This window comes from Kogia breviceps, chromosome 10 (assembly GCF_026419965.1).
Source record: "Kogia breviceps isolate mKogBre1 chromosome 10, mKogBre1 haplotype 1, whole genome shotgun sequence".
In the NCBI taxonomy this organism is placed as follows: Eukaryota; Metazoa; Chordata; class Mammalia; order Artiodactyla; family Physeteridae; genus Kogia; species Kogia breviceps.
Genome location: NC_081319.1, coordinates 91903165 through 91915427, shown reverse-complemented (window position 1 = coordinate 91915427; position 12263 = coordinate 91903165). Strand labels below are relative to the sequence as shown.

Genomic DNA, 12263 nt, shown 5'->3' with positions numbered 1-12263 from the left:
TTGCAGCAACATGGAAGGACCTAGCGTATACCCTACTAAGTGAAGTAAGTCAGACAAAGACAAATATTACGTGATAACACTTATATATGGAACCTAAAAAATAATACCAATGCACTTATATACAAAACAGAAACAGACTCACAGTCATAGAAAACAAATTCATGGTTACCAATGGGGAAAGGGAGGGGGTAGGGATAAATTACAAGTATGGGATTAACAGATACAAACTACTATCCATAAAATAGGTAAGCAACAAGGATGTACTGTATAGCACAGGGAATATATGTACTGTCTATTCAATACATTGTAATAACCTACAACGGAATATAATCTGAAAAATATACATATAACTGAATCACTTTGCTCTACAGCTGAAACTAGCATTGTAAATCAACTAGATATTTCAATTTTTTTAAAAAAGACAGAAACACACACATAACCAATATGCAGACAAGTAAATATGCATATACAAAGTCAATAAACATAATCCCCCCACCAAAAAAAAGCAGCACATACGGTATGGAGAGAGTGCTATGGAGAAACGAAGAGAATAAAATCGGATCCATCTGGCCCTGGGGGAGGGGGCGGATGATCTCTAAGGGGAGAGGAGAGAGCAAGGCCAGGGTTACAGAGAGCAGACAGGAGGGGATGCAAAAGGAGATGAGGATGAGGGCTAATGCCAGGGAGAGGGAAAGGCGGAAGCAGAAGCTGGAAGGTGTGAGAGACGCAGTGGATCGGGGGCACGGGAAGGAACTCCTCCGCTGCGCTGATGGTACAGCGCCCAGGGAAGCAGTGGCTGGGGCGCCCGGCAGTGACTACAAGCCAAGTCTGCAGAGGCAGTCCCGGGTTCGAGCCCTGCCTCTGCCCAGCTCCCTGGCGGCCCGCCCTATTTGTGTGCAGCTCCAGGAAAGACCACAAGGCTCAGGGTCAGTCGCTGGCCGCGGCCTGACCAGGACTCTGGGCCCCCAGGGGACACTTGTACCTGCCGTTCATCCCTGAGCCTCCTGCCCAGCACGCAGGCTCGCAGCCATGGGCTCCTGACATCCTCCTCCTCCTCCTCCTCGATTTATCTTCCCACCGCCGACCTCCCTCCCACTGCCGAGGTCCTCCCCAAAGCGCCCCCTCAGCTGTGCTCCGGAAGCCTCAGGGTCCGCCCAGGGCTCTCTCTCCCTCTTAGCCTGGCCGGAGAACCCTCCGCCCCCAGGCGTTTGCTTTCCCATTTTACCACCACAAAGGGCAAGGAGAGAGAAGGAAGTCACTGCTTTTCCAGATTCCCCCATTGCTGCTTTGGATCATTTTTCTTCCACCATCCTTCTGTCATTTAAGAATATACTTGTGGACTAAAAGATATTAAGTGCCGTATAAAATCAGCCAATTATGGGAAAGTAGCGCATCTGCCTTGACTGTGTTTGTCATTAACCGGAAGAGAGAGACCTTTAAAATTGACTTCTTTAGAAAGCATTTGAATGCATTTTGTTTGGTACTGTATTTATTCAATAAAGTGTTTAAGTAGCGCCAAGTGTGAGCTGGGCCCTAGGATGGTGTCGGTTGGAGGGAATGGGGTGGGACTGAAAGCACAGAGCAGGCTGACACACACACCCCCACACCCCCGCCCAGCTCATCGGGCTCAGCTGCTGCCTCCTTTGCTAAAGGGGCTAAGAGAGCTCTTCCAACGCCCTTTGAGAGGCACCATCCTCCCAGCCAGGAAGTACCTCCCTCCAGGACCCAGGGTCCTAACATTAAATGAGATGCGCCCTGGAGAGTGTCTGGCCGAGAGCCTGATAGCAGAGCCTGTCATACTCTCTCTGGTCCTTCTTCATTGTCAGGATCTACCAATCTACCTCCACGTTCCCGGAGAGTTTAGGTACCACAGAGTCTTTCTCTCCACCTCACATTCCCGGTCACCTGGGCAGCTTCAATGTTTAGGAGGACGATCAACCAAGTCCCCCAGTTCCTCGGCTTGCTAAACTGAGTCGACTTTCACCCCTTCTCCCATGTCCACACCTTGACTTTCATCCTTGCCCAGGGAAGCTTCACTAGGAACCTTCAGCTTAAATATCCTGGCCCCCCGGCTCTCTCACTTCCCCTGCACCTGCCCCTCAAAGCCCCTCCAATCTCCAAACGTTTCCCTTTTCCCTGCCATCACCTGCAACAACTACTTGTCGGCAGCTTTCAACACCCTTACTTCTTAACGTTCCGACAACCTTCCCTGCAAACGTCCAGCTATTTATTTTACTTTTGCTCCTTGAAGGAGCTGCTGAAAGACAAAAACCACATATTGGCACAAATCCTGAAATTTTTGATTTTCAGTGCGTTGATTATACTCAGCAACCCATGAAATTGACCCCAGGCCGCTCCTTCTCTGCTCCCCCATTAAGACTAAACATCCACTCATTGTCAAAAAGCCCTGCTCCGCCTCCATCCCTGCACCTTCAGCCATGACCTCCTGCCCCACTTCACAAAATGAAAAGCCTTCCCTTTGACGGCGGTAATGCCTCTAAACTTCAGGTAGCACAAGAATCACATGGGCGGCCCTGTCACTCGGATATGTATTTGGATTCACTGGGTCGGAGTCAAATCCCAGAAGCATATTTGGCAAAATAGATACTGATGATGGTCCATCCACCAAATGTGAGGAAAATTAGTCTATAACAGGGGTCTCAAACTCCAGTCCTCAGGCCAAATCCATCCCCTGCCTGTTTTGTGTGGCCTGCAGGTTAACTACGTGTTTTTACATCTTTAAAGGGTTGGGGGAAAAAAAATCAAAAGAAGAAGATTTCACAACATGTGCAAATTACATAAAATTCAAATTTCAGTCCATAAATAAAGTTTCATGAGAACACAGCCAGGCCCAACGATTTACATATTGTCTATGGCTGCTCTCACGGCACAATGGCACAGTTGAGTCGTTGCAACGAAGACCGTACTGCCTGCAAAGCCGAAAATATTTATTGTCTGGCCCTTTATAGAAATAGTTTGCATCCCCCTGGTCTGCAGGATGAAGTACAAACACCTCACCAGAGCCTCCCAGCTTCCTCATGATGTGACCCCTGCCTCCCTCCGCAACCTAGAGTCCCAAAGTCTTCACAAGGGCAGCCTCGCCAGCCACTTCAGTGGACTCGGTTCCGTGAACGAAGTGCACAATTTCACACCTCCTCACCTCTGTACATGCTTTTCTTTCTACCCACTTTGCCTGACAAATACCCCTTCTGCCCTCAAGACCCAATGTGTGGTCCTCCCCACCTGTGAGATGCTCTCTGACAACCACACCTCACCACCCTCCACTGCACTTAATTAATTTGTATCCCAATTATCTCTATACAGCAGTGGTTCTCAAACTTTTGGGCATCCCAGCATCACCTAGAGGGCTCATTAAATCCCCCGCTGGCTGGGTCTGCCCCCAGAGCAGCAGACAGGGTGCCGGCCAGGGAGTAACATTTCTAACGAGTTTCAAGGCTGATGCTGCTGGTCCAGGCACCACACAGGAGCAACACTGGTTGACTTCTGTGTCCCCACCCCACCCAACAATGAGTTTTTCGAGGATGGATCCTATTTTATTCATGTTTGAATGACAACAGCCTCACCCAGTCCCAGGAATTCCTGGAACATGGCAGAAACTCAGTATTTGCTGTTGGTAGTCTAACCAAATGATGCTCCTCCCATAAGCCAATGATTTCACTATCATACAGTGAAAGGAAAATTAAGTGGGGAGAGGAGATCTAGCCTTGTAGGAACTACTGAGGCCAAAAAAAATGAATGAAGTGGCTCTCTGCAGGATGGACATTCTGGGACCTGCCATATGCATCCGGAGCCGGGGTCAACTGGAAAGCCCCAGGGTGGAGAGTAGATTGTTCAAGTCAGAAACCCAAGAGTACAGCCTGGAGGCAGCACCAATGGGGGAATGTCCGGTAGAGGACCCTCCCCACCCCTTCCGCAAAGATCCATCTCTCTCCACTTTAAAAACAAGATTCTATATCAAAGTCTGGTAATGTATATCATTAGCATTGGCATATATTGCTACTAATGACAAGCATTTGTTGAGCACACTACTACTTGCTTGGAATACCAGGATAGATAAAACCTAGACTTCAGGGCTTCCCTGGTGGCGCAGTGGTTGAGAGTCTGCCTGCCGATGCAGGGGACACGGGTTCGTGCCCCGGTCCGGGAAGATCCCACATGCCGCAGAGCGGCTGGGCCCGTGAGCCATGGCCGCTGAGCCTGTGCTCCGCAACGGGAGAGGCCACAACAGTGAGAGGCCTGTATACCAGGAAAAAAAAAAAAAAAAAACCTAGACTTCAAGGAGACTTTAAATTAGTTTGAAACTCAGTATTATAAACCAGGCAGGATACCTAACAAAATAAGGTAACATTTCGTGTCAAGTGTCAAATATAAACCATGTTTTCAAAGGTAAACAGTAAATTCCACAAGAGTCCAAGGTGTCCTGTGGCTTTCCCTTCTCTGTTCCACTAAGGTACCACCTACAAACCTCTATTAGTACCTACATAGGTCTGTGAGGACATAGCACTTCTATAGGTCATTTGTCTCCTCCATGGGCGTATAAACTCTTCAAGGGTAGAAACCTTGATTTTTTTTAATCCCTATATTTCTAAGACCTGACCAAGTCCCTGGCACTACTAGTGTTAAATAAATATTTAATTGATTTAATAATGACTGTGGAATGTGAGCTGAGCTTTTAACCAAGGGCAAGACTTAGATAAGAAGAGAAAACTGAGGGTTGGGCTTTCCAAGAACAGGCAAAAGAACCAACCAGGTGACTGAAAGCTCCAGGCAGGTACAGAAACTGTGGTCAGAGGCCCCGATGGAATCACCAAAACCCACTGCTGATATCACCATGAGTCGAGAGGGTCAGGCCTTCAGAGCCGGTCTTCACTGATCTTGCCTTTTAAACTGTAACACAAGCTTACATAAATAGGCCTAAACCTGGACTGCTTTAATCTCGAAAATCACTTCCTGGCACTCAGAGTTCCCTACCACCAAAGTGCAAATTCCTTAAAGCCAGGAATTTCTCCTCTTGCACAGCTCCTAGGATATGACCGTGTACCACACAAATTAGGAATGTCAGTATTACCGCATCTATCCTGGTAGCTGAGTCAATTTTGCAAACTTCGAAGGCTAGGATAGTTTAAAGACAGATCATGCCATACCCCACGACCAAAACAGAGTGGAGAAGGCATGAGCAGATGATTTAAACAAAAAAATCAAACAAAATAGTCATCCTCAGTTCTTTGCCTGAGTTCCACATCTGCTCGAAATTCATTCTAGAAATGTAGTTTTCATCAGACTCATCTGTGAGGCACCTGTGAAGGCCCCTAAGTCATCCATTTCCTATACTCTGGATCGGAACTGCTGTGCTCTAGTCTCTAATTAAATAAGACGATTTTGCATTTAACATCTTTAGGAGGAGGCCAGGCTAGTAAAAGTCCCTGGAAACTAAAACCATAGACTTTTCCTGAGTAGAGTCACAATTGCACACCGTCTCCCCCCATAAGCTAACAGAACAGATAAATGGAAGAATCAGATGAAAAATAATTAAAGACAGCCACTATGGAGAACAGTATGGAGGTTCCCTAAAAAATTAAAATAGAGCTACCATATATATGATCCAGCAATCCCACTCCTGAGTATATATCCAGAGAAAACCATAATTTGAAAAGATACATGCAACCCCAATGTTCACTGCAGCACTATATACAATAGCCAGGACATGGAAGCAACCTCAATGTCCATTGACAGATGAATGGATAAAGAAGAGGTGGTACATGTATACAATGGAATGTTACTCAGACATTAAAAAAAATGAAATAATGCCATCTGCAGCAACATGAATAGACCTAGAGATTGTCATACTGAGTGAATAAGTCAGACAAAGACAAATATATGATATCGCTTATATGTGGAATCTAAAAAAAAAAAATGGTACAAATGAACTTATTTACAAGACAGAGTCACAGATATAGAAAACAAACATGGTTACCAGGGGGAAAGGGTTGGGGGAGGGATAAATTGGGAGATTGGGGCTGACATATACACACTACTATTTATAAAATAGATAACTAATAAGGACCTACTGTATAGCACAGGGAATTCTACTCAATACTCTGTAATAACCTATATGGGAAAATAATCTAAGAAAGAGTAGATATATGTATATGTATAACTGATTCACTTTGCTGTACACCTGAAACTAACATAACATTTAAATCAACTATACTCCAGTAAAAATATTTTTAAAAAACAGTTCTTTACTCACATAGTAGAATGCTCAACAGATATTTCAGGTTTTGCAAATAATAAACAACTTGACACAGGGAGACCCAGAAGCCAAAGACATTCACACAAGTGTAATCAACACAGAAATTACAAATATACGTGTGAAATGTCAAGACATTAAGAATAGGATTCACTATCTTTAAGTGGCATATAAGGAAGCACTTGGGCAACTTGAGGTATATGTTTTATCATTGTTAGCAAATCGAAGGCCAATAAAAAGTCACTCTTTAATGGGCCAGGAGCAAACATTTATCAAGGACTGGGCTCTTATCCTAGGACTGTCCTCCAGACCTGGCTCCACTTTTCTCTTCCCAATTTTGTGCCCCAGGGGGAGCCCCTGCAGACCACATCGCCCAGGGGCCCCAGGCCAGCCACCCACTGGGGGCCACTGCAAGAGATGGAAGGGCCAGGGGATGGGGAGAAGGGCTGAGGTTCTCTCTCTACTTCCCCCCTGAATCCTGGCAACAGGACTTTCTCCCCTTTTCCTTGCCCACGTCTTGGTACCTGAACATCCTTTATTGGTTCCTTTAATGCCACCCACACCTCTCTAAGTAGTTCATCAAAGTTTCTTCATTGCTATCCATTGAGTTGAATTGTTTCCTGCCAGGACCCTGTCTGATACAAGGACTGTAGGGCATTTTATATCTATATAAAATGTCTTGACTCCAAAAGGTGGGTCTTTTTGTCGTCTCCCATTTTACATGTGAAGACACTGAGGCTCCGGGAGGGTAGAATACCAGCCAGCAGTCGTAAAGGAAGTTTTCTGGCAGAGCACAAATTACCCCCAAGTCAGTCTAACAACTAAAAAGCCCTTGAAAGTGCGAGGGAGAAAAACACATCAAGCTTCCAAACTCTCAAGCCACAGTTTAGCCTCAAACCACATTATTTATGGTTTGGGATTCCCCCTCGGCCTGACATGAGCCAGCTGGGGCATTGCCTTTAAGTGCTTCTTCCACCGAGAGTCAATTAGATTTGACCCTTCTGGAGGGCAGTGGCGTTTCCTAAGATCTAAGAGATCACAGGTGCTCCCTCCTTGCCTATCGCCCACATCTTTCCTTCAGTTCATCCCAGAAATCCCTCCCTTCCAGCCTTAAACATCCCACAGGCTCTCTTGTTCTTTTTTTATAAATTAAAACCAGAATTCCTTTGCCAGAAATCCAGGAGATGGAGGATGAGGGTGGACGCAGTTACAAAGCACTTAATAACATCATCCTGGGCACCTCTCAGTCGTCAATCTCTGGGATCCATTAACAATCTAACTCTTTCCATACCAAAAAACCTCCCTGGATTCCTCTTCTCTCTAGCTGTGCTGAATTGCTGAAAATGGAAAATGCAATTAAAATAAATTGTGATGGAGAGTAGAGGGGTAAGTACCAACAAACTCCCCTGAAGGAAATTCAGCTCTGAGCTCTATTTCATTTCAGGGCTAAAGAATTTGCTATGATTTCTGCCTTTGCGGGTCCCTGGCAGTCACTACACTCTCACTACAAGAACAGGCTTTAGCAGCTGATACGTCTCCCAATTTCCTGACCGTCTGGATTTTACAACTGATGGCCGACAGTCAGATCAGGTGGAGTTCTGAATCAGATCCTCACAGGGAGCCAGGTGGAAGGGTGGCTCAGTAAACAGCATCTGAATAAGGGAAACATCTAGGTTTCACTTCCTCGTTGCTGAGGGAATGTGAATGGAAAGAGCAGCAGGTATACTCTTGTTTGAAGGAAAGAAGAATTTTTTAAAAGATCACTAGTGGGCCCTCCTCCAGCATGCCTTACCCAATTGCATTTAAATAACATACAGCTGACCTTGAACTACATAGGGGTTAATCTGTGTATAATTTACTGTCGGCCCCTCGTATCTGTGGTTCCTCGGAATCTGTGGATTCAAGCAACCTCGGATGGTGGTACAGTACTGTAGTATTTTCTATTGAAAAATATACACATGTAAGTGGGCCCATGCAGTTCCAAACCCGTGTTGTTCGCGGGTCAACTGTGTATTTATTGACTCACTGCTAAATACAGGGTCTAAGTAGCCTGCAGCACCTAAAGAGACAAGAAAAGGGGTTAAGATAGCCTCAACCCTCGGGAAAATTTCTTACCTGGAATTACTGTTGTTTGCTGCCATTTTCAGTTTAGTTGCTGGACAGTCCAAATACCTGCAACAGTGCCTCTCTTCTCCCACTAACCTGTCCTACTAGGGAGCCTGGACCCCCGAGGGTAGACTGACTGAATAAGCTAAGGCCCTCGGCAAACCACAGCATCCTGTGTCCCTCCTCCCTTGCCGATGCTGATCACAGGTGGTACAAAATAACTGTCAACCCGATTTCACAAGCCTCACTGCCGAAAACCCCAGGTCTCTCATTCAAAAGCTACAGGCTTTTGTTTATAGGTCACTCAGGTTCAGTTTCTAAGTAGGTTCATCTAACTTAAAAATAATAAATACTTGACTACACTGATGAAAGAAACACTTGAGTCACTTATCAGAACGTTTTAGCCCTGGGTTACAGGAAACGAGGAAACCCAAAACTTCAAACAAAACAAAAAAGTTTATTCGAACCTTCTGTGCAAAGTATACCAATTTTTTTTTCGCACTTACAAGGGGAAAAACATCAATTGAAAACCAACAAACAAAACTCCACCTGTCTAGTTTGTAACACTGAAATCTGCTATGGGGGCAGGGACGGAGGTAGGTAACATCCCCACCAACCCCCCCCCCCCCGCAGGCTTCACGCCCGCTCCGGCTCGGGGAGGGTTCCCGCGCTCCCGCCCCAGCCGCGAGCCGCCCGCCCGCCGTTACCTGGTCCAGAGGGATGCCCAGGAGCTCGCTGAGCGGGTGCAGACAGGTGGAGCCCGTGGTGCGGTAGGAGAGGCTGGGAGGAGGCTCTGCTGCCATCCTGCATCTTCGGGAGGCGGCAGCCCCGGCCCCAGGCCGCGCCACCCCGCTCGGCGTCCTCCCGCCCGAGTGCGCGCGGGTGGCTGTCCCGAGGGCCGCGCGGCCGCCTGGCTCACGGGGACCGAGCGGCGAGCCGGAGGACGCGACCCAGCGCAAACTCTCGGGGCGCAAACTTGGCGTTGGCGCAGTGGCCGCGGGCGCGGCAGGAGGGCTGCGGCCGAGAGCGCTTGCTTCCCGCTCCCCTCCTCTCGCCGCTCATTGGCCCGGCCGCCCGGGACTGCCCGGGAGGAGGGAGGAAGGGAGGGAGGAAAAGTGGGGACTCGGAGCCCGGCCCTCGAGCGCCACCCGGCCCGCCCTGCTCGGGCCGACCCGAGAGGGAAAGCGACGACAAGGGCGCCGCCGCCTAGCCCGGCGCCTGGTGGCATGCGGCCCCGGGGGCGGTAGGAGCCTCTGCTCTTCCTTCTCCCGAGCTCCCCACCCTCCCTCCCCACCACAAGAAACGACCTCTATCCCGGTCACCCCGGCGGGCTCCTTGCGCTAGGGAGCACCCTGACCCCACCCCGTTCTGGTTCCGCCGCAGCGTCGGCACCCCGGCCCTCCCGGTCCCCGCGCCGGCTAAGATTTCCTGCGCTTTCCTTGCCAGGCTTCTCCCTCGCAGTCCTTGCGGCAAAGGGTTAATCTGCCAGGGGCTCGAAGCCCACGGACACCCCGGGGCTCCCAGCCAGCACCCCAGCACCCAGCCTCCTTTCTCTCCTTACATGCCTGTGGGCAAGACATAGTTTTCTACACCCTGATCTGACCTGGTCTGTGTCACACAGGCGCAGACACTAGGACTGCTAGCTTCTGACCATTAATGTCCGGCCCTTTGGACTGTGAATTCTTTTACCCCTGTAAGAAACGGCGCTACTGTTATGTGCACTCTGATCAGCTTTTGCCAGAACCGGTTCTAAAAAGAGGTACCTGGCCCCTTCACTTCTCTGTCCTCAGACACCCAAGTGTATCACTGGCGCTTGGAAAACTTTCAGTTGATTAATAGGTTTTAAGGATCATAAAAGTCTTGATCCTTTCCAAGAACTGTTGTATACTCGCTGATGAAGAAGGCTTTCAGGAAAGCAGGAAATCAGATGGGTAGGAAAGAACAAAAAACAAGGAAAACTGAGTTGGTGTCAGTCCCTAGGCTTCACCAGGTAACCAAGCCCAAAGCTTTGCATCAGCATTTTCCTGGGAGCTGGTAGTAGCCACAGAGCCACGGATTAGTTGGTGGAGAATCCGACCAAACAGGGGGCCCAGTAACTTTAGGGCAGAAGTAACACTGTCATCAACGTGGCCTCCAGCTTCAAATCCAACTGAAGGCCTGTCAGACACTCACAACAACTTCCTCCCCAAGGCTGGGCCTCACCCTGGCCTTCTGGAAGAGTTTCATCACCAAAAAGCTGCACAGAACTTTAAATGGCCGGGCCAGAGTTTCTCAACTCATGTCCCCACCACTCCCTGTCACCATGGAGATTTTATAGGAGGCCATCACCACCAGATGACAATCTGCTTTTTACACCACACACACGTACACACACTCACACTCACACACACACACACACACACACACACACACACACACACAGGCATATGCTTGAGGATCAATTAGGCTAGACAGGCTCTTTAAATATCACACAGTTCTAGAAACTGACCGGAATTGAAGCAATGTTCCTCTTATCTTGGGCAAAATGACAGCTTACATGAGGTGTCTGAGGGCAGAAGGAGCTTGAAAGCGTTGTTAAAAGAAAAAAAAAAATCGGGCTTCCCTGGTGGCACAGCGGTTGAGAGTCCACCTGCCGATACAGGGGACGCGGGTTCGTGCCCCGGTCCGGGAAGATCCCACATGCCGCAGAGCGGCTGGGCCCGTGAGCCATGGCCACTGAGCCTGCGCGTCCGGAGCCTGTGCTCCGCAACAGGAGAGGCCACAACAGTGAGAGGCCCACGTACCGCAAAAAAAAAGAAAAAAAATCAACACTTAAATGTGAACTGCCAGAAAAGAAAAGTAGGCCAGTCTGGGTAGTATTTACGAAGCAAACGCTCAGACCACTCATAATTTTCCACAAAGTTATGTGCTCTTCAGACTTCAAAAACTAGTCTTCACATTGGTGTAGGTTTAAAAACAGAAGATTAGCCCTACACGGATTTTCTTCTGCTCAACAAAACACAGATTATCTAGTCTAAAATTTTCCCTTAACAATGGAGGAATTATGCTTAGATCTTGAAAACAAAACATCACAGAACTTAAATCTTAATAATTCTGTTTTACTGATACTGTAGTACAATTAATGTTCAAAGAACTATTAGGTGATGCAGCATCAAGAGAATGGATCAATTACACTAGGTTAATTCAGCTGGCTTCTGGAGGATGGGATATGATTCTAAGATGTATAAGAGCTGTACCATGGACTCATCACCCTCTTGTCCTTCCCCTTTATCTCTGTTTCCATCAGAGATCAATTCCTAATAATAATTATTACATGTCAGATATACCTTTGAAAAAGCTCTCTCGTTTACCAATGACAATAACCCACGTGGTTGTTATTATAGTCTCTATTTTATAGATGAGAAGTCTGGAGTTTGGAGAGTTTAAGTATCTTGGCTGTGTTTAGGGAGCTTGAATAAAACATGCCTGTCTGATTCCAGAACCTGGGCACTCAGTCATTATGCCACATTGCCTCCTCTAAAACAAAACATTTCTCTCTTTATCAAGAGGCCCACTCATACACCCACAGGCCTGTCATTCCTGTGGACAAAGCACTGCATTTACTGTTCAAAAATGAGGTGGCCTGGGGTGATGCTATAGGCACTCCGTCTCACCTGTTTTCTGTCTGCCGTAGAATGAGTCTTGATATCAAGGTCAAGTTTCTAATCTCCTTTCTGAAGCTATACCCAGAATGTGAAGTCATCCAGAAGATCCAGTGCTTATCCTGATGACTGGTCTAAAATTAAAGGCCAGACAAAAAGACCTGAAAAAGGATCTGGCATATTTCAGGGAGGCAGCATGATACTGTCGACTGATAAAAATTCAACACCAGTCTCATGCCAATCCA

General features: G+C 47.6%; 1 protein-coding gene across 2 annotated transcripts in view; it reads right to left on the bottom strand.

Moving 5' to 3' along the window:
* Nucleotides 1-9459, bottom strand: part of MBOAT1 (membrane bound O-acyltransferase domain containing 1) — a 114443-nt gene extending 104984 nt beyond the window's left edge. The window contains exon 1 of one of the 2 annotated variants that reach the window (XM_059075571.2): nt 9085-9459. In XM_059075571.2, the coding sequence (XP_058931554.1) occupies nt 9085-9180 (96 nt within the window). In that variant the 5' untranslated portion in view covers nt 9181-9459. The remainder of the gene's footprint in view (nt 1-9084) is intronic. The other variant, XM_059075574.2, reaches the window with a different exon arrangement.
* Nucleotides 9460-12263: the final 2804 nt, after the last annotated feature.